The sequence below is a fragment of the Amia ocellicauda genome, chromosome 2 (genome assembly GCF_036373705.1).
Source record: "Amia ocellicauda isolate fAmiCal2 chromosome 2, fAmiCal2.hap1, whole genome shotgun sequence".
In the NCBI taxonomy this organism is placed as follows: Eukaryota; Metazoa; Chordata; class Actinopteri; order Amiiformes; family Amiidae; genus Amia; species Amia ocellicauda.
Window position 1 is genome coordinate 17,347,782 of NC_089851.1, and position 23,461 is coordinate 17,371,242.

A 23,461-nucleotide genomic window follows, 5' to 3' on the forward strand; every position below is an offset into this window, starting at 1 on the left:
TTGCCTCCAGATTGTAAACAGATGTTGATTTAAAGCTACCAACACAATCTGCAGGACTGAAGGTGTCTCAGATCAAGTATTCTGTTCCAAGTATTAATTCATACAGCTCTATCAGTGCATTCCTGCATATGTTTGGCCATTCATTCCTAATAATCTCCAACCGTATAATTATGCTTTTTCACTCTTATGTCATACTCATTCCATAAAATGTAAATGAGATTAAGGTCAGGGGACTAACGAGATGAGCTCATTACTTTGACAACCTATTCTTTCCAGTTGAAGTCATTCAGGCTTAGTCTGATGCAGGGGCCGAACCTTCATTTCAAAAGTGTGTGTGTGTGTGTGTGTGTGTGTGTGTGTGTGTGTGTTGGGGGACATTCAGTGGCATGTAGTAATTTGGGATTTGCAAATTGAATACTTTTGCTGAGATGAGGAAGACATATCAATGGGCATAAAATCATAAACGTGTCCCCAAAAAAGAAAATCGATTGTGATGTTTCTTTGGGGATGTACAAACTGCAGACAATATAAAAAATATATATAATTCCATTCTTAGGCAAAATATAAAGGGATTGTTTTTAATATTATATATATATATATATATATATATATATATATAGGCATACTTGTTTAGTGTTGGTACATTAAACACAACAGTCAGCATCTTGTAATAGATTTGGGTATTATCCTTACATATTGTAGGCCTACATCTACAGCACTTCTTTCAGATTTTAAGTGGTAATATCACAAATTATAAATATGTGCTTAACTTCACTGACCCCTTGTGGTAATATATTGTAAAACAAATGTAATGCAGACATAGCTTTGTCTTTTTTTCTTCTTGTTTTTTGTATAGATTCACAAAGATTACATATGACTATATCTTTATGTCATTACTATCCTATGATGTAAAATAACATGTACATTTCTATTTTCATATACTCATAATCTGTGCATAAATGAATAGAAAAAACAAATCTCTGACAAGTCTTTTTTGACCTTTTTAAGTGTCACTTAAAGCAGACAAAGTGGAAATTAACCCCATGATATATTCTGGTTAATGTAAACCAAATCACCAAGCAGAGGATATGGTACAAGCCAGACCTCATCTATGCTACCCTTTTTATGCAATGCATCATAAGTAAGTTCATATTCATCCTTCTGGTATGTTCAATTTGAAGACATATCAAAAGCATCTTTCTGAGTTTCTTTTAATACTAAGTAGCATAATTGATGAGATAAACAGCACTTGACTATGACTGTAACGCAACTTAAATATGATGTGATATAACAAAGTGCTCCCACTATGTGACTGTATTATGTAATTGTACTGGCTTTTATGTTGCTAATATAGGAGACAGAGTGCTGCCTTTTAAATCATTATCTAATACATACAATTTACATTAAATAATTGGTGACTAATTGAGTGAGCAAAAAACAAAAACACAGCTACTGTACAACAGCTACTGTGATTAAAAGACACAGGGACACAGATCACTTTCTATATTTTATTTAAAAATGTTCCCCAGTTATAATATGCAGAAAGATTAAGCTTTTGTTATTTGCTTTTTTTTTTTTTAACCAAGGAAACTGTGTAGGAATTGATCTATAAACTTGAAACATTTTAAAGGAATCGACAATCTCAACACAAAAGAACACCAGACTATAGTTTTATATTTCAATGATGCAAAAAAGTTACACATGTACAGTATGTACCTATGAAAATACATCTATTGCTTGTTGTACCTATCAATGACCAAAAGACAAAGAGTGCAGAAATTGTTATGTCTAAGCTTTCTGTACAAAAAAGAAAAGAAAGAAAATAATCTTCAATAGTAAAACTTTATCAATGGTGTTTACATGCTAAAGATCAAGTATGCGTCCACTGACAAAAATGTTCATCATCCCAGGGAAGGCATTTTTTCTTTCAAAAAGAGGTGTACATATGACTTGTAGTTTTGTGTTTCTATCAAGCAAAGAGGTCTACCACCATTTGTATCAATTACCACAGTGTACCCACTTGTAGTCTCTTAGGCAAATGCCTTGATTCTTGTATTCCTCATTGACATAGGAAGGATATGGAAAGCAAATTAAGTTAATTTGTTTTTTTGTCTTTAAATAAGTTAATGTATCCCATCCATGTAATGTATGGTTACTATATTTCAATTGAAATGACTTTTCAGCATGAAAGAGCGTGGGAGGTGATAGATGAAGTCCCCCCCGCCCCCCTCCAAACAAATAATAACATAGGACAGAAAACTTAACAAATCTCTAGCTCCCATAACCCCCTGTGGTGGAGAACATTCATTTGGAAAGGAAATTATCAATGTTAAAGTTCCCATGGCCTACCAACATGCTTCTTTTTATATTACCTGCTTCCCTTGCAGATTAAAATTGTCCATGTATAATAACACATGAATACAAAAATAGTAAAACATACTGGTAAAATTCCATTTGAAGATATGGGAAAATAACAGGTGAATTCCACAAGAAAATGCTGGTTGTGATCAAGGAGCACTGCATTACCATGTACCTATATGTGGTTTGACAAAAAATTTGAATATATACGGATAAAACATGGTCATATGCTTACTCCCATGCTGTCCTTTTTTTAAGCACTTAAGGAATGTAAAAGCATCCCTGCAATTCATATGATCACCTCAGCAAATCAAAGACCCATTTTTCTATACATTAACATAAAACTAAATATTATCATAACATACCCGTCATTGTCTTTCCCGATACTCTGCCAATCGGCAAAGTGTTTATTTAAAAAAAAAAAGAAAAAAAAAAACCTTGGGGAAAGTGCAACTGACATGTAAACTCCATCGAGCACAAAGATAGAGTAAAAACTATTACAAAATTGAATTCAGGAAAGTATGTCCAACTTCAATGTCTTTATGAAGGTCCCAGATTTCCACAGTTACCAAATTTATAAAATAGGGTCAAAGGGAATAAAGTTTAAATTTTGCTGCCATTACTCCAAAATATTGTTCAGAAGATTCATTCATAAGCAGACATATCTGCCCTTATAACCTAGTTTAATGAAATAAAGTGCATTTGCTCAATAGCCAAAACAAATCTACATATACCTCAAAGGTGGAAAATCATATAATTGAAATAATGTATATATTCTAAATTGCTTATTTCATAATAGCAAAATATCTGCATACTTTTTTTTTTCAATATAAGCTTTGGAAATCTCCAGTAAATTACTGTTTAAAGCATCTACAATTTAGTTTTGAACCCATTTGTGTACATACTGTACGTTGAAGCTTGTTTGTAACTAGTAGTATTTGCTTTAAATCAGCAGAATTTCATATATTTTTTATTTTTTATTTTTTGCAATATAAATGTAAAAGAAATCCAATGTCGAAAAGACTTAGATTTTAAATACTTTGTTTTGATCAAACAATACTGAAATAGCTGTTATTTCTCATATTCATCACTAAGGATAAAGTTTTCCAAATCTTTATAAATCAATCCAGTCATAACAATCTGCATATTATTGACAATTATTTAATTTGTGGCAACCTATCCTCTTAAACAGCTTCACCTACAAGGAAACTCTGAGCAATGCTACATTTTTGAGAAATAAGTAAAGAAAAATGTCTCAGTAGGTGTTACAGGTTTTCAGAATAATTGTCAGTGCAGTTAATTATTTTTCTCTATAGTATGTCAAGTATGATTTCAATGATTCAGGTAAAGGCAAAGTCATGATTTTTTCTCGGAGCAAATTTGGAGGAGGTTCGTCCTGCGTCAGGCTCTCTGTACTATCTTTGTCTTCCTCTTCTTTATTGTCTTCCTCCATTCTTTCATCTTCCTCACTCTCTACAGGTTGTGGGATCAGCTGATTACCCACGAAAACATATGTATTGATCCGACGCCTGCGGCAACGCCTTCTTTTGCGCTTCTGGGGTACTTTCTGCGGAGTGCCTTTGGCCTGCACCTCCTCGTTAATGAAGTTTCTAAGTGTGCGGCGAATGTAGATGCGGGACAAGTCCTGTAAACTCCTTACAGACACTGGGGCTGGAAGAATGACAAAAAAATAATAATAAAAATGTATTGCCACATATAATAAAGACTAAATTCTTCAGAACATCAAAACTTGATTTCAGTCTTACAAACATGTTTCTCTCAAATGTACATTTTTAGATGTTTTTAAATCTGTTGACAACACGATTTTTCGTAATAGATTTGTTATTATGTCAATAAAAGGATTTACTTTACAGTGTCAGAATTGACTTCCCCTGGCACTGCTTATAGAAACCACACCTCTAGGAACCATTTTTGAATTTGATGAGAGATAACATACTGCCCACTTTATAATAATAATTACACCACTACTGCTAATAATAATTCAATGCATGCATATATAAATCTCAGTGGACAGGTTCTTGTTTTTAAAATATAATTACAGTATTACAAATTTAAAAATGAACAGGTCTTTGAAAAAACTTTTTAAATTGATTTATATAATTAATAAGATGGAACAATATGTATGCCCCCTAAATTAATCATATGATTGTACTTTAAACACACGTTACATAGCTTGCTATGCATTAGCATTAACATCTGCAAAAAATTTTACTAAATGTATGTACATTTAATCATGGTTAAAAAAAGTATGCATACTTCATTTATTTATTCATTATTAATTTATTATTTTTAAGACCGAAGGAAACTAAATAAATACACTGATGAGGTCATCAGGAATAACACCTTCCTAATTAACATTGCATATGGTTCTATGATAATATCCCAATGGACAAGGAGAGATAACTGATAGTTAGGCAATCTTTACAATTCCAATAAAATGGCACTAAATGAAGGCAGGAAGCAGTCAGCTGGTCTTGTACTCAATATAACTCCAAATCTTGAGACACTGAAAAAACAAACCAGGGGCAGGATTAAATCAAAAATGTTCGCGCTGCAAGTCGCTCGCAGAAGCATTAGCGGCATGACTGCGAATGGAAATCGCGCTGCTGAACTATCGCGGTATTAAATCTAACCTGATTTACGCCACAAAACCACCTTCTCGCAGCTCCTTTCTGGCACAATGCGAGAGAATAAAACGCAGCTTTCACACAGCCGCTACTACAACACTAAACCAATGTGAATGTGGATTTTGATTGATGTATTTTGTAGCCGACGTTGGGACAGTACAGATTTCTACAGTTCACGCATCTCTCTCTATAGGCTGCTCGGGCGCTTCTCATTGACAGTTATAGGGGCTAGAAAATGGTGTTTCTGAAGACGGCGTAATGGGGGCGGAGTTTGGACGGTGTTCTCCGTTGCTTCGTACGTCTTTGATCGTAATATTTTTAGAGGGGCTGACAGAAAATATAGGGGGGTTGAATCCCGACTGAATAGGGTCCTGTGGGCTATTGGTATATTTGGGAGTGAAGGCGACTTTTAAGACAGGAACACTACATCGAATTACACTGCTGTCAGCAGCTGTATAATTGTTCTTATGAATATGTACACAAAAAGGTAAAGTTGTTTCTCTTCTCGCAGCCCATCCTGCTCTCCCGCCCCCGGTTTCTCTCCAATTTCAGACACTGTGATTGGCTCGCGGTTTCTCTCACGCTGCCCACCCATCCTGGAAGCCACGCCAGAAAATCAGGCTCCTCCTCGTTCGTAGCTCCTCATATTTTAGATTTCATTCGGCGAGGAGCTGAGCTGCGAGATCCCCTCCTGCGACTCTTCTGTGACTTTTCGTGCTCGCACATTTTTTATTTAATCCTGCCCCAGGTTAAAAAAAGGACCTGGAGACATACAGGCTAAGAATCATAGCCAGGTGTTATAAACAGTTAATTGAAAATTGAAACGCGAATATACATAAGCAAATAAACACAAAATGTAACCTTAATACTATAATAGGGCTGCAACAATCAACTATTTTGATTCTCGATTAATCTGTCAATTACGATTAATCGGATAGAAAAAACATCAATTGCAGCATTAAATGTGTTTTATTCAAAAACAAAAGTGATGCAGTTTACCTAATCTTGCACAAAGCTCTCTTAAAACAACTTGAGATGGCAGTTATAACACCAAGTGCATATAGCAACAGGTGTTTTTACATTGTTCTCAAAATGCAAAGCTGTTTTACTCTTCAGTTTGAAAGATGCTAAACTGTTTTGATAAATTAAATATAAAGAACACACATTAAATTCGACGGTGAAACGAGTTCGATTCGATCAGATTTACGTGCGTTAAAAATGAAAGGAAGACGTGCATTGGTGGAACAGCTTATCATCTGCATGTCTAACCACAAATAACTATAGAGCAGAGCAAATAAATATAGACACACAATATATGGCAAACTATTGCAGAGGAGCTGGGCATGAATGATACCTGCTGAGGATTTCTACATTTCTAGAAAGTGGCACAGATACACAACAAAATGTGACTTACATTATTTACACTTTCAAATAAACAGTTTAACATTTAAACATGCACTCTGCTTTTGTGTATGGGCTCAAATCAGTGCCATACATATCTAATTCAAAATACAATATATTGTAAATGAGAAAAATAAAGTTGAGAAAAAATGGATGTTGAGATCAAAAATAAAACAATCGAAAGCAAAATGTATAGAATTATAAAACAAAAATAATATCAAAAGCAAAACAAAATAACTTGAAAGCAAACAATTTTAAAATCGAGAGCAAAACTCAAATTGAGTCCATTTCACTCATGAGCTCGCCTGGAATCGCTGCCTTTGGTTATGATACTAGAATCTTTGCTTTCACCACGAGTTTCTATGGATTCGCTTTTTTTTTTCCATTTACGAATTTTGGCACTGTTTTGCCTTGAGGGTGGGGTTTAGAGGGAGGCGTAGATCATGGGTCTCCATTGGTCCACTAGGTCCACTATTATTATGCTCCTCGCATTCTTGATTGTTTTCCTCCTTGCTCCCTTTCCCGTAGCCCTCGTCTGTAACCCTACATCTTGACAGCACTTAGCTTTCACCGTCCAGGATATAGAAAGTCTCTTACTGTACTTGTGTAAATTGTAAATTGGAATTTGTAAAATGTATTATTTTGAATTGCTATGTTTTAGCTAAGTTGAATTTGTAATGACTGACCCCTTTACTTCTCTGTATTTTTGCACTTGTTGTAAGTCGCCTTGGATAAGGGCGTCTGCCAAGAAATAAAAATAATAATAATAATAATACTAATACCCTACGTTGGATTTCTGTGTGGGATGGTAATCAATTGTCACAGTTTCAACAGCACCGCCAATTCTAGCAACTCCTTAGAAACATCCTGTATGTGTTCATAGCCCTTCAGTCAAAAGCTGGAAAATCCCTACACTGGATCCCACTGCCTTCTTCAAAATATTCTCCCCCACCCCATACAGCACTGAAACAAAACACCTGCTACATATGCAGAGTAAAATATTTCATATCATGTTCATATTAATGTAACCTACACGAGCACTTTAATTCAGCTCCTCAGATAACACAGAGCCAGACACATAATTTAGCAAGAGCCAAATGGCGGGGGCATCGTATTCATGAAGAGCATTGTGATGTCCCAGTCAGTAACGTGCACAGCCTTGGAGGGGGGCAGTGGCTGATACAAACGATGGGGCACTTCCGTTCAGGGGTGGTTGCGGGGGTGGTGTGGGTGGAGTGCAGTCCTGGGAGGCGGGGTTTCTGCCAAAGTATGATCCTAGTTATGGATCACAGCATGGATCGGAGGAGGGGTGATCAGGACAAATACAGCACTTCAGGAAAAAAGGGCTTTTTTATTGCTTGCTTTCCTTTATTGGCTAACATGCTTGTTTTGTCTAAGTACTGTACTGCTCTATTGCCGTTCTGCTCTATCTTTTCACTGTGTCTGTTTTGACTCTTGCTTGACTTGTAGCGGGTGGGTATAATAAGAGCGCGTTATAAATAAATTGTATTATATAATTATTAACAATAATAATAATATTGCATCTTCATCCCCTGCCATCATGGCTCCAATGTGTTCAGGTGCTATTGCATCGTTGTCGTGCTCCCGTGCCATGTGAGTTCAGCTTTGCATGCTTTGCAAACTGACTTCTTTGAAGTGTTCAATGTTAAGTGCTCCCACAACAATGTTAAGTGCTCTCACAACTTTCCACAGGTGTAGCTGCAGCCTCTGCCATCTTTCAAGTTATATTTTGTTGTTGTTGTTTTAACTACACCCCAGGTAGACCGAACTAATAGACAATGAAATTCGTTACCAACAATTTTTAATAATGTTATCAATTTTATCAATTAGTTGTTGCAGCCCTATACTATAATATGCTCTGGAAGTGTTTAGGACAGATACAATTGTCAGGATTATGTAACTGGGATATGTAGAAGTAATCACAGTATTCAAGTGTAGTTATCACAGAACGTATGTATTTATACATTGATTTTTTTTTAAACACAGCCCATAGCTCTAGCTTGCGACCTAGTGGAAAAAAGAAACTTAATAGCATGACTGAGGAATGTTCTTGAGGGAGTGAGGGCGGGATCACAGGACCGAATGAAGGTCAAGCTTGTTTCAACTTGTTCAGCGAGAGTAATCAATAATAGCTGTACTCAAGACAGAAAACACAAATGGAACTTACGCAGCTTTACAGTGTCTGGCTTGTTTCCATCTGTTCTGTTTGGCTGAACAAGAGGAGCAAATGACACTGCAAGGATATTTTTGCTTTCCCATGTGCTTTGACCTGTCCTTATTATCTGAGTCAGCTGAAAGACAAAATCAAAATAATTGCTTATGACTTTAATTGTGTTTTCAGACACTCAGCAAAATATCCACTCAGCAAAAGTAAATTGCATTGCATTATATGGAATTAGACATTTGGACCAGAATAATAATTAAGAACACATAGATAGAATGTATAACACTAAGGCTGTTTAACTTCCATATGCCCAGTTCACATCTGATATAGCCAACCCATCATGCTGACCAGCTGAAGGATAAAATTGGCCTGATCCAATTGTTAGTACTGCATGCTTATTATGTTAAATAGTTGATCCCTAAGCCTTTTTTAAACATTGTGGTTCTTTAAAACTCCTTTTATAAGGGTTGTTAATTATGTACTGACAAAGCAGTGACTGGACACTTTAAATTCAGCATTATTCAGGTTCATTACATATTTGTTGATATTTAATACACACCTGGTGAAAGAATAATTGATAATCACTATATTCTATAGATTTGATAAACACTTACATAAATGTTTAAAGAAACACAGTGATTAAACACAACCATAATTCAAAAAGATACAGTTCAAACTTGGCAGCTAAATGTAAGAAATCACCTGATCCTCGATCGGCATCACCAGAATCCCTCCAACTTTCAACAAGATTTTCATGTAATTCTCATGATCCTTCTGTACTCCCGCACCACAGTAGATCCGGTCATATTGATGGCTGTCTGAAGAAATTTCTAAGCAATTCCCAACTACAAAGTTGGGTTCACAGAACTCGAACCTGTGGGAAAAATGTAAAATCAATAAATAGTTTTAGTTATTTACGGATTATTTATGTAGTAGCTAATACTATTGTGTGCCATACTATTATGTAATATGATGTTATGTTATGTTGTAATTTAATATATATATATTTATTAAGTATATTTAGAGGCAATACAAAAGGCATGTATTGTAAATCTTAATATGGAAACACTTGTAAACATTTGCAATTGCATGAATCACTTTTGCCATATAAATTGTAAATTAAATTAGTGACTTGGACTGTTGCTTATGCTTTTTGATTAAAACGATTCAAAGCATTTAAAAAAAAGTATTAAATGTCATGTTAAATTGTATCATAATAATTTATCTTGTAGATCCCTGGATTATCATACTGTAACTTTTCTGAGATTGTTTGTTACACAATGAATACATGAGTGACAAGTTTAATCTCCTATACCTGCAATCATTTACTAATAATCTAAGAATATATGTATTATGTAGGCTAGCATTCTGAATGAATGAAAAGCAAGATCGTATCCCATTGTATACTTACTTATCAAAGCTATCACTATTTTTAATAAAATCATCCAGTTTTTCCTTGGCATATTCTACCACATCAGTATGAAGTTCAACTCCATGATTAACCCCAAACGGACCTGAAATTAAAAGCAAACAAAAGATTTATATCGTTTATACAAAAAAATCTTCCTTGAACTACAGAACTCTATATATAAATGTACTATTTTTCTGAAAAAAACTAAGTGGGACACTTGTGAACAATTAATAAGTATTGGATGGATAAAGATGACTGTTTGTATTTTTTACATTTATGAATGAAACATTTATGAATTTACACTCACTGTAAAGTAGTGCGTCTTACTGAAAATGTTCAAAATAACTGTACCACAATTTCCTCTGAAATCAATAATTATAAGATAAGGAATATCAATATATATATATATATATATATATATATATATATAAAACAACCAGTCGGTCTGCATATTAAAAAAGGTGTGAAAACACAACACGTATAACACTTACAGAAAACAGCCAAGGCTGCTGAACACATATCCATGCTGCATCACACTTACACTACATACTGTGAACATTAACAAGAACAGCAACATAAAAAAATAAAATATAATAAAAAAAACATACCAGAGCCTACTCATTAATAAGTGTATTTGTGTTTTTACATCCTAGAACCTAACTTTCAATCTAATTTTCCTTGTGTATGTAAATCTGGCCATCAAAAGTATGATTTAATTTGAATTTGTGGAAAATAAGGATCCAGGACACTTAAACCTCCAATATTATATTTGATTGTTTGACTGGTTTCAGCTTAAACAACAAGTTTCAGGTTACCCTTTCTGGACTAAAACTCTCCATGACTCTTTGGAAGGCAATGCAATATTCAGAGGCATTGTTCAAAAAGTAACTGGTCTTTTGCCCAAACAGAACAAAGAAACTCAATACTTACATTTAATTGTTGCTGTATACATACACCCATCACTACAATGTTTATTAACTGCTTACCAGAGTCATTAAATTAGCTGAAGACTGAAAAAGTATGTAAAGTGTGTTTTACGAAAATAATTTCAAGTACAAACTATTCCCCAGAAATTCACCTTTTGTTATTTTCGCTTAGCTTGATAAAGAGTATTTAAATCCAAACTTTTCCACTGGCACACCCAAGATATGCAGGCTGTGCCACGCTGGCCTGGGGCAGCCCAGGAGAGCTCAAGTTTCTCTTCCAGATTCAAAGCTGAGCAACTGAAGTGATTTATAATAAACATGCCGAGTTGCAGATTTACTTTTTAGGTCTTGCAGAACTGGATTCATAACACCATAATAGCGTATTTGTTTCCTGTGCAATTTGTTCTTCTTAAATTGTATTTATTAAAATATATACACTTTTTTATTATTTCTTCATCATTTCAAGTTATTATTATTAGAGGATACGGCCTATGCATATTTTAATCTGGTAGAAACCCTGGCATTAATCCACTATTTCTAATACAGTTAATTTATATGGCACGGACAGGTTTAGTTTGTGTGTAGTCATATTACACAATATTGGAGGATACAGCATGTCTGTGACAACTGGAAAAATAAAAGTAATCTTTGAATTCAAAGAGATTCTATAAATCAAATGATTTTAAATTTACATAGTCGTCCCACAATGTTAAAGTGCAGACATTAATTTGACTTTGTGTACATTTACTTAAACATACTCTTTCTGTCTGTTTAATTTCATGACTGGTCTGAACAGAGTGTTAAATTAACTACATAAGAGTTTAATGTAGCACATAGTACACTTGGTAATTAAATATGACATCATATTTTGAATGCAATTACAATTTTTTTTTTTGTATTTCAATTCGCAGGACCTTCCCTGAGTCTAGAAGTAGAAACAAAGTGCATAGGATTATAACATACTTTTCTTCATGAAATGGTATAAATTTAAACTGTATAGATGCATCAGTTTTTAATCTTGCTAAAATCAAAAGGAAGTTTATTTAAAAAAGAAGCAGCAGCATCTTAAATGTGAATCTCACTTGTAAGGAAATATCACAACCAGAATAGAATACAATTAACATTAAATAAAAATGTATTGGTAGTTTGTATATTGGTGACATTATGCCACAGGGAGGCAGTGTACACCAACATTTCAAATTCTAAAATATACCTATAGATATTTTGCATAATTTCTAAGTAACTAGTAATTTATACATTTTAATTCAATTGTCACACACACACACACACACACACACACACATTATATATATATATATATATATATATATATATATATGAATCATTACCAAATTAAAACCATTAACAGTAAAGAAACGAATATCACACAACTTTAAGACTAAAACATCCACAGAAATTGAAAACACTTTGTTATGTTTCAGTTTAGACTGTTTCTCCATTGTGTTGTTGTTTATGGATTTACTGTATGAGTTTGTCAAGTTGAAAATGTTAATGTTAGCTTGTACTATGTAAATACACATATGCATCATTCTTATTTATTTTACCAAGAAGTTTCATTGAAGAGGCTTTCCCCAAATAAGGTAGTGCTGTAGGGCAGATTTTAGAATGTGTTTTTGAAGTTGGCTATGACTGGTGTAGTGTCTTGGGACGGGTTAATGTTCAAAGTGTGGCAATGCTTCAGCTTAACTTCTTCCAGCAGCGTGGATTTCCTCTGATGTCATACATACAAGTACTAACCAGGCCCAGCTTTGTTTAGCTTTTGAGATCCATCAAAATCAGGATTCAAGGTGGAATAGCTGCTGGCTCAAAATGATCACACCAGTCAACATTGCATTTCCAAACTCTGAAGCCAAGCAAGGCTAGGCCTCTTAATCAAAGGGAAATCAGAGTGATTCTTGAAGGGGTGCTGACTGACCAATGTGGGATTGGTACACTATCTGTAAAATAATGTACTTACTGTCATTAACAGAACATCACACAAAACTACATTTATAGAAGGTTATTTCTTTGAGTACAAAACATTTAAATAAAGGAATGCAAAAATACCCAGCAATGTAAGTAAATCACTTATCCATTGCCATATCCAAAGTAGTATTTCTCAAAGATCTCTATTGCCATTGCATTGCCTCTGAACTAAGATCAGAATGGCAAAGATCTACTCAACAACCTCAGCAACCATTTGGAATGGTCAGCCTCTTCTCGGTCAGGCTTACATAGCAGTTTGGATGGAAAACATTATTCAATTTTAGTGGATTTCCTTTTCTACCATTTGGATTCTTTTTTTTTTTTTTTTACTTTTGTATTTTCAGTTGCACAATTCTACTGGAATGTCATATAAACTTTGTTTTAATTAGTTTAGATTTTTTGGGGAGGGGTAGGGTTGTGGACTATTCCTCACCCCCCAATATATATACACACGCAAGAAATTTTAGCAGATGTTAAGACCAACATTTCAGTAAACCATACATATCGGAACGTTATGAGTTTTTCATTGTTGTGGTTATTCTTTTTGATTTTGCTATACATGCCTGTATCTTCATTTTCCTTATCTATTTGTGTGTGTCACATGTCTTTAATTCCTCTTTCCTCTTGAATTTAGAAGACTAATAAAGCATTCACATGCTTTGGGAAAGTAGTTATTTTGATTAAGGTATTCACAAAGAAACACTTAAGTGTTATTGTCTGTATTGGATTTCAGGAGTTCGGTATTTGCTATTGGGAGTGTTCTGATAAAGGGGAATTAAGTAATTGACCCGATACAAGGGAATGATGGGAAACAGACCTTATATTTGGGCGCAATGAAGAGAATGCTGTCATGCGTTAACTCACTTTCAAATGACGATATATATACTGAAGAAAAATATAAATGCAACATGTAAGTGTTGGTCCCATGTTTCATGAGCTGAAATGAAAGATCCCAGACATTTTCTAACTGCTCAAAAAGCTTATTTCTCTAAATTTTTGAGCACAAATTTGTTTACATCCCCGTTAGTGAGCATTTTTCTTTTGCCAAGTTATCCCATCCACCTGACAACAAGCTATTTATTTTTGTTTTTTAGTATATAATTTCAAGGTTGTGTTCAGTCATTCAGTACTGTACACTGCAGTTTAACCTCCACTCCAATAACTTAAATGGTGCACACAAACACACATTCTATGATGATTACTTCTCTTTACATTGAATTTTAACAAGCAGGAAAGAAAGATTTTTTTTTTATATGAATTACAGTAGCTAATTATTAATGCAGTAGCTAACTCTTTCTTTATACATAAGAATAGGTTTAAATACATACATAACAACAATTCTAAATGTTATGGAATAGAGTTATGTTTTAATAGAAATGTGTCATTTTATGAGACACCTTTTTATTTATGATTCAAAAGACTTTCAGCTTCCATTTATAAGCATCGGCCTTACCATGTTTGTCAGGGTTATGCACTTTTAAAGATCTCGGTCTAAACAGTACCACAACTGTGCCGCACGTACCAGGTACATGACTTTGTCTGTTAGTATTCAGTGAGCCATGAAAACTGGGGAGCCTTACGGTATCTGTTCATGAGAGGTAGTTATCAACCTCTTCTTTGAAAACACAAGTAGAACAAACAAAGATGTGAATAGCAGCAAAGACAGAAGAGATTAGAAATTACCTATTATCAAGCCCACCATTGTACTCAAGTAACCTGTTCCACTTCCAAGGTTCAGAAAGGACAATCCTTGTTGAAGTTTCAATGCCTCCATCACTTCAGAATAAATGCATGGTGCTGACAAATGAATATTTCCATGTTTCCAGGCCAAATCCTTGTAGGCATTATCCCTGTAACCCTCTAGGTAGTAATCTCCCCGGTCAATGGCTCGAAAGGCTTGCTCCACCCTTTCAGTGCGGATGTACTGAGCCTCCTTCAGGTTGTCAATCAAGTCATCATTATCCTCTCCAGCACTCACAGCTCCTCCCATGGCCGGTGAAGCAGAGAGAACTCAAGATGTGCAAACTCTCGGCAACTTGTCTTCTGCTTCTCTTTCACAGCAACAAGCAGCTGTCCAACATGGAGAGGCCGCCTCAGTGACAGGTAGGTGTGCTGTAAGCAGTGTATCAGATCATCACAGCAAGTGCAAGTCTGAGATACAAGGAGAGAAACACAAGACACAAATAAGTCAATTTGCCATTTCATGTTGCTCTGCAAAATGCTAAGACAGCAGATGGTTACAAAGCATGAACAATGCTGAACAAATGGAGGGCATACACATCGCTGACACTGCTCATTTCTGGATCATAGCTTTCCACCAGAACATCCACCGCCTGTCAGGACAACATACTCGTGTATAACCCTGAATGGGAAGAGAGGGAACACCTTATATTTGTATTGTATATGATGGACATATACAAATTAAACCCAAGGTCCTCAAGGCTAATTCCCAGCTGCACCGTGTTCAGATTCAGTTTGCTTCTGTCTGGGTCCTGTGACCTGTGCTGTGCAAGATACAGTGAAACTACATGGACATCTGCCAGGTTCAGAGTCACATGGTCAAGACCTGCAAGCCAGAATTCCATCACTGGCATCCTCTATAAACCATGTTGTCTGTAGAAATGAGCTTGTGGGCTCCTGTTGTCAGATACAGCTAGGGAATAAGACAAGGCACTTTTTATTAGAAATACTTTGGTGGGTGTGTTGTAAACAAATTGAAAGAAAGACTTAAGGTCTGGTCAGATTATGTTTGTTGCTGCACATTGTTTTGTAATATCTCTGCAAAATCTGGAGCCAGGTGGCCACTACAAACACTAAAATACTACTACAAAATGTGATAACACACAGCAATATAATCATGATAAAAAGATAATTGCAGATCAAATTGTTGTTTGTTTCTTGGGGAGATATAATGTAAAATAATAATAATAAATGTAACTAGCATGCTGCAATACAAGCTCATGTGTCCCAAGCTTGCTTACAGTACCTGCATTGTCAGAACATTAGCAGTATATCCCTGATTGGCCTTGTTACTTGACTTGGCAACAATTCACGATATCTGAGACGAGATAAACTTGGATATTGACTGCAATGTCTTGCTGCCACATAATCTTTACAAAATAGAGGATCTAGTCCAGGAGTGGAAAAAACAAAAAAACAAAAAAACAGGTATTCATTTGAGTCTGACAGTATAGTCTGCTCGTTTACAGAATTGTTGCGCTTCTTAAAATTCTCATAAATCCAAAATATTTACATTTACAAAGTGGGTATGAAATGTTTGCACCCATTTAATCTTGGCAGAGCTTTCTCCTTTATGGCTTTAGTTATGAATAGTTGTTTTGTTTTTTTCTATGTGTTCTATCTACAGAACAAGACTGACCTACATTCTTATAATCATTACTATGAGTCCAACTGTGGGTCTTAAATAGTATGAAGTTGCATAACACATTTTATTAAAAAGTAAATCAAGGTTGTTATATGAAACTTGCTGTTGCTTTTTGTTGTTGTTTTGTTGTTTGGAAAATCTGAATTTTTATCTAAAAGGAAATACAACCTAATATGAATTAAGCCAATTACACAATTATTTTCCTATGTATTCTGCATACATTTAATACCTTTTACTCTGGCTCAGAGTTAAAAAAAAAAAAACGAATTATATCCAATAAAAGCTTTGTATAGCAGTGGCAGTAATGAATACCTCTCTTTAAATGTTGCAAAGTCTGAAGCAATTTGGATACTGAGTTGCCAGACGTTGCCCTTGGCTGGAGACATGTTGATTTAAGCACAAGAATGTGATGGAAGGAATAACATTTTCTCAAATGTACAACAGCATGAAAGTGCAAATGATTAAGCATGGTAAGGTATGCTTACGTAAGCTCTATAATTAGAAATTTACATTTATTCCAATTCAAAGTACAATTATTGTGCATACTTGGTCTCTTGGTATATTTCCCATCTTTTGTTGTGTAATGAATGCACACTGCTTTGATTTCAAAAGGATGCTGCTAATATTAAGCTAGCAATGCTACTGAAATTGATTAAGCCATGTAGGAATAAATAAAGACATATAATGAACTGGACATGAGCCTGGGGGGGCCTGATACATTTCAAATGATGGGATTCTAACAAATCATGCAGAATTTAAACTAATTTACAGAATGTGGTGAAGGGAAAAATCAGACTTACTTAGAAAAACAGATATCACTTAGGTCCTGAGGGCCAGGTTTGAAAGCACTATAGAATACCACTGAAAAAAAAAAACTAATGATGGTGACAGAGGAAGCATAAGCATCACAGCGGGTGAATTTCCACCTAAAAGGTTAAAGTTTCCAAGCAAACCTTTTGACAATGTGGCTTAATTTTGTTTACAGCTGTATGCAGTAAGCAGTGATCAGTGCATGAAAGAAAGCACACATGGTAGATCCTTTCATATGTTTGTACATTTGTGGATAATGTAAAGAACAAAGAAAATTACATAGGCCAAATAAATATATCAGAATAAACTGTCCTCCAAACAAGATTGTTCATGGTAATATCTTTCATCGTATGCTTGTTTTTGACAGATGTATTAAAATGTATTGTAGCTTTTGGAAAAAGGCACTCATTCTATCATTCATGTCTGGAAGGATATTTCTCTCTCACTTTATCCCACATAATTGGGCAGTGTTGCTGGTCTTGGCACACCATTTACACCCTGACAGCCTGTCACCCAGGCTTTAGAATCTTTTTTTTCAGAAACCTATTTACTGGGATTACATGAAAATCTAAATCGCCTAAAAGTCATTAAGTATGCCTGTAAAATGGATGGTAGTTGGGGGACCACTGAACTGAGAAATAATGTGTTAATTGTATATATATATCTATAAGCATACCCCCCCAAATAGGAAAGAATCAAATCATTGCCCTGAAAAATTATGATGGCACAACAATCAAAAACCAAAATGCGATTATCAGAACAGTGGAAGAATTCTACAAAAACCTTTATAGTAGTGATGCCAGCAGTAGAGAAGAGGTCTCAATGAACACAACTGACATACCAGATTAAATTTCAGAAGAAGTAGGCTATGCCATAAAGAAGACATGGAAAACACACCTAGAGATGATGGGTCACAGTGGTGAACCTAAAAGAAGCTGGTGAAGAAATTAAGAAGATTTTGGCAAAACGTTTCTCAGAAGTAAAAGTGTCTCAGCAGTAAAAAAAAACAACAACAGTTAACATAATTCTCCACATAAAAGAGACCGATATCTGAAGAACTATAGGCCCATTAGTCTACTTCCCATTCCATCCCAAGATATTAACACATCACCTTCAAGACGCACCCAACCAAGTGAACAAGCAGGATTCACAAGTGGATATAACATGATGGCTCACATACATGTTGTACAAATATTGGAAAGATGCAGGCAATAGATTTCTCTGTGCTTGAGCTTTGTTGACTATGAGAAAGAATTTGATTAAATTAGGGCTGCTTAATTGGGTATATTAAATCAACTAATGCTCAACTCAAGAACTGCTGTTATGCTGATATAGTTTAACAAGAATATGTAAGCTAACCTAATATAAACGGATACTGCCTGGCATTACCTTTGCTCTTCTGTTGGATATACCCGTCTGGAATAAGTTGTTTCTCACTGGTGAGTGCATTTTCTCATTTTAAAATTGAAAGGAACACAGCCCACCTTTTCTGTTTCTTGTAAAACTTTAAACTAATGCCAAATGTATAATGCATGGAACACAAACGAACACTGAAACATTGCTGAACAAAACAGAATATAAAATGACATTCAATAACATTCAATATTTTCTTTCTGTGCAAGAACAATAGGCAACATTTTGTTTGTATGGATGTTGTGCACAGCATGTAATTTGTTACGCACACTATACACCTCCATTGTAGTTACTGTAGCAATACGCATTTATTTCCACTGGACACACAGAGCCGCGGAGGCTGTGAATAAACCCGGAGCAGCGCCTGCGCAAACCTGTGCCGAACCGGCTTTCTTTACATTTTGCCTTTAGAGGCAACTTCAAAGCCGTCTAAAACTAGAGGAGCTTGGAGCATTTTCAGGTTGTTTCTTGCAGATATTTTCTTGATTTAATACAGCGAAAATGTGACCACTCCCACTGTATTATTGGGCGGGATTAACTACAACTTTAACCAGCCACTAATAGCAAACTACACAACTGTACATCATGGGATTTACATAAAAAAAAATTGAATAAAGAAGCATCTAACTAAACATGACACCGCAACTGAGTACAGTGGTGTAGTTCTCTAGTAGTGGCTGTGTGAAAGTTGTGTTTTATTCCCTAGTTTTTTTGTAAGAAATGAGCTGCTAGAAGTTCATTTTGCAGCGCAAATCGAGTTAAATTTAATACCACGAAAGTTTAGCAGCGCGATATCCTTTCGCAGACATAACGCTAATGTTTCTGCAAGTGACTTCCAGCGTGAACATTTTTGATTTAATTCTGCCCAAGGTCAAGATCTGTAAAGGAGTATGTCTAAAACTCTCTAAAACTCCTCACAACAACATTTGAAGAAATATTTAAGACTTTGCACTATGATGAAAAATAAATCAAAGTTAAACAGAGCTTATTCCAATCATTTATGATTTGCATACCACAGTGCTCCCTTATGATTATGAAATGCAAAAAACACATAAAAGATGGATTGAAGTTGAAGTTGATGTTGAAATAAACTTTAGCAGGTGTGACATGGAAAAGAAGCTGTAGATAGAAGCAAGTGGAAACATCTTGAGGAGGCAGTGGATTGGTATGGCCTGATAGTGATGGTGAGGAGATACATATATACACACACACATATATATACATACATACACACATATACACTCACCTAAAGGATTATTAGGAACACCTGTTCAATTTCTCATTAATGCAATTATCTAACCAACCAATCACATGGCAGTTGCTTCAATGCATTTAGGGGTGTGGTCCTGGTCAAGACAATCTCCTGAACTCCAAACTGAATGTCTGAATGGGAAAGAAAGGTGATTTAAGCAATTTTGAGCGTGGCATGGTTGTTGGTGCCAGACGGGCCGGTCTGAGTATTTCACAATCTGCTCAGTTACTGGGATTTTCATGCACAACCATTTCTAGGGTTTACAAAGAATGGTGTGAAAAGGGAAAAACATCCAGTATGCGGCAGTCCTGTGGGCGAAAATGCCTTGTTGATTCTAGAGGTCAGAGGAGAATGGGCCGACTGATTCAAGCTGATAGAAGAGCAACTTTGACTGAAATAACCACTCGTTACAACCGAGGTATGCAGCAAAGCATTTGTGAAGCCACAACACGTACAACCTTGAGGCGGATGGGCTACAACAGCAGAAGACCCCACCGGGTACCACTCATCTCCACTACAAATAGGAAAAAGAGGCTACAATTTGCACAAGCTCACCAAAATTGGACAGTTGAAGACTGGAAAAATGTTGCCTGGTCTGATGAGTCTCGATTTCTGTTGAGACATTCAGATGGTAGAGTCAGAATTTGGCGTAAACAGAATGAGAACATGGATCCATCATGCCTTGTTACCACTGTGCAGGCTGCTGGTGGTGGTGTAATGGTGTGGGGGATGTTTTCTTGGCACACTTTAGGCCCCTTAGTGCCAATTGGGCATCGTTTAAATGCCACGGCCTACCTGAGCATTGTTTCTGAACATCCCTTTATGACCACCATGTACCCATCCTCTGATGGCTACTTCCAGCAGGATAATGCACCATGTCACAAAGGTCGAATCATTTCAAATTGGTTCCTTGAACATGACAATGAGTTCACTGTACTAAACTGGCCCCCACAGTCACCAGATCTCAACCCAATAGAGCATCTTTGGGATGTGGTGGAACGGGAGCTTCATGCCCTGGATGTGCATCCCACAAATCTCCATCAACTGCAAGATGCTATCCTATCAATATGGGCCAACATTTCTAAAGAATGCTTTCAGCACCTTGTTGAATCAATGCCACGTAGAATTAAGGCAGTTCTGAAGGCGAAAGGGGGTCAAACACAGTATTAGTATGGTGTTCCTAATAATCCTTTAGGCGAGTGTACATACATAATATAAATTGAAACTCACCTGATTAAGTGCGTGTCTTTTTTGGTATCGTTTCAATAACAAATGTTCCCTTACAATTCCTTTTTGACTGTTCAGGTATGGAGAAAGTATCAGCACAGTGAATACTCGGCTTTATCCAGCCCCGTTCGTCTACTGACAATTTTCTGATTAGAGATAGCCATGGGACAGAGTCTGACACGGAGACTGCATCTCTTTACCATAGGCACTCTTTCTATATGTTCAGTCGGGGTAAGAATCTGTAAGAGATAGGATTTTTATTTTATTTTAACAGCCTTCACAGTGAAGTAAAGCTAATTGTGAATAATACAAAAATAAAACTGGTGGTTTCCTCTATGAGTTCATTTTAAACAGATCCAAACAATGAAGGCCTGAAACCACTGTAAACAAAGCCTTACGATAATACTAAAATGAAACCATACTAGTTTATAGAAAATAATGCATCCTACCCTTATTCCATATATTATGAGAAACACAACTTTCAATTGAATCAGTAACCATTGCATATACATGTATTATACACTCACGGATATTGCCTTTATAATAACCTAGGACAAAATCCCAGCCATGCAGTTAAACTGAAATCCCTGAACCTTTGACTCAGGGGGACCACATTACTGTAACCTTGTGCACACTCATCACTGTATGTTACATATCTATTTAGAGTCTGGCTCTTTTCTGAGAAGGGTGAAGAGCTCACGGGTATCATAGCTTTTGTGTGCCCTCTGTGCAAACCATGTTATAGGTTTTTAAGGAAGTGTTTTAACATTATAGGCATTCCCTGCAGATGTACTGTACAGCAGATCTGTTTGCAGTAGACTGGAATTAAATAATAGGTCCACCAGGTTGCAGCGAATTAAGAAGCAGTGATGCATAACCAGTGCTACCTTTAAGGCATTGTGTTTGACTATAATACAGGACTCACTGTATCAAATCAAGAATATGTATTGAGTCTAACCATAAAGATGCAAATCAATTAATGAATACAGCATTGTTATATGAAAATACAAACAAATTAAAATGTGATTATCATACTTCAATACTCAAGACCAAAAAAACGTGTTTGCGTAGGAGTAAAAAAAAAAAAAAAAAAGGATTTAACCTTATAAAGACTGCAAATGAATCTTATAAGACGGTCCTGTTATTAATACCACGATTTTGTACAATTTTAAGAAACTGAAGCCAAACGTCCATTTATTTTAGCAAGGACAATACTAAGTACGGATTCAATCTGAACATTGTATTAGGACTTAATACTAAAATAGCCTTAATACACTATGTCTGAGGTTAAACACATCTGTATGGCTATGTGTGATATCTCTGATAGTCTGCTTAAAATAATAACTTTAATATGTATAAGACATTCAATAATCATTACAGCTAGTACAATAAAGTAAAAACACTTTAACATGATTCTACTGACATGAAAAATATTTTTTAAAAATCTAGCTGCCTTTTAGGTAATTCTTAACATTGAATAAATATTTTCACTAAATAAAAAAAAAAAACAGGCATAGCAGTGTTTTCACACTTTGGAGGTGGGGCTTGCAATACTGTATAGGATTAACAGGTCCAAGTAGCTTATCAGAATTTATAGCTGCAGACCCTCATTATAGAGTTAAATGACATGAGCCAAAGGCAAGCAAGAAATTAAAATAAATAAATAAACAAACATAAATCTGGAGGCCTCTCAGTACCTTTATCTGCACCTCCACATCTGTTTCACTCAGTGGCATTTTATACAGTAAAGATATCCCTCATTTTGATAGGTTAATGGACAACAATGCAGTTACTTCAGTTTTTACATTCTGCTTATTTCACAAAGGCCAAGAAACTGTAATCCGATTCCCAGCATTACTAGTTCTGATGCACTCTTTGTCCCATTTTTCTTACGCTTATCAGCACTGGTTTGTCCTTAGAGTTTTCTGTAGTAAAAATAATGCTTAGAAAATGGGTCAAGCAATGTTTTTTAATTTAACATGAATATATAATGCTTTGGCAGCACTGCTGATGATACATAATCATTCTTATTAGATAATGGCACGGTAATCTTTAGAGTTTGTGTCATTTTTGTAAGTGTATTTATGTACACACATAATCTAATGCATCTCTAAAAAGAAAAGAAAAAGTTATGTATTCTACCATTCACACTGAATTATTAAATTTACTTCAGGTGATATATTCATAATACAGTAATTATTATGTTTATTTAAGCATATCCATAACTTTTTTGGACAAAGTAAACCTAAACACTAATTGCTAAACCACAACACACAATGCTATTGTTTAATGTCTATAATTTCATAAAGTTGAAAAACATTGTGCAGAAAAAACAAAATCACCATAATTTTCATAAACTGAGAACTAATTCTACTTACTCTCAACCTTTTTGGGACAATACTGTTTCACTTTGTAACGCTGTATTTATTTTTATTATTATTATTATTATTATTATTATT

At 35.3% G+C, this 23,461-nt stretch overlaps 1 protein-coding gene across 2 annotated transcripts in view; it reads right to left on the reverse strand.

The window, feature by feature from the left end:
- Positions 1 to 1,494: 1,494 nt before the first annotated feature.
- pcmtd1 (protein-L-isoaspartate (D-aspartate) O-methyltransferase domain containing 1) overlaps positions 1,495 to 23,461 on the reverse strand; it is a 37,779-nt gene continuing 15,812 nt past the window's right edge. The window contains exons 2-7 of one of the 2 annotated variants that reach the window (XM_066719654.1): positions 21,006 to 21,241; positions 14,599 to 15,066; positions 10,004 to 10,106; positions 9,295 to 9,466; positions 8,596 to 8,719; positions 1,495 to 4,029 (exon numbers count right to left, since the gene is read on the reverse strand). In XM_066719654.1, the coding sequence (XP_066575751.1) occupies positions 3,659 to 4,029; positions 8,596 to 8,719; positions 9,295 to 9,466; positions 10,004 to 10,106; positions 14,599 to 14,905 (1,077 nt within the window). In that variant the 5' untranslated portion in view covers positions 14,906 to 15,066; positions 21,006 to 21,241 and the 3' untranslated portion in view covers positions 1,495 to 3,658. The remainder of the gene's footprint in view (positions 4,030 to 8,595; positions 8,720 to 9,294; positions 9,467 to 10,003; positions 10,107 to 14,598; positions 15,067 to 21,005; positions 21,242 to 23,461) is intronic. The other variant, XM_066719655.1, reaches the window with a different exon arrangement.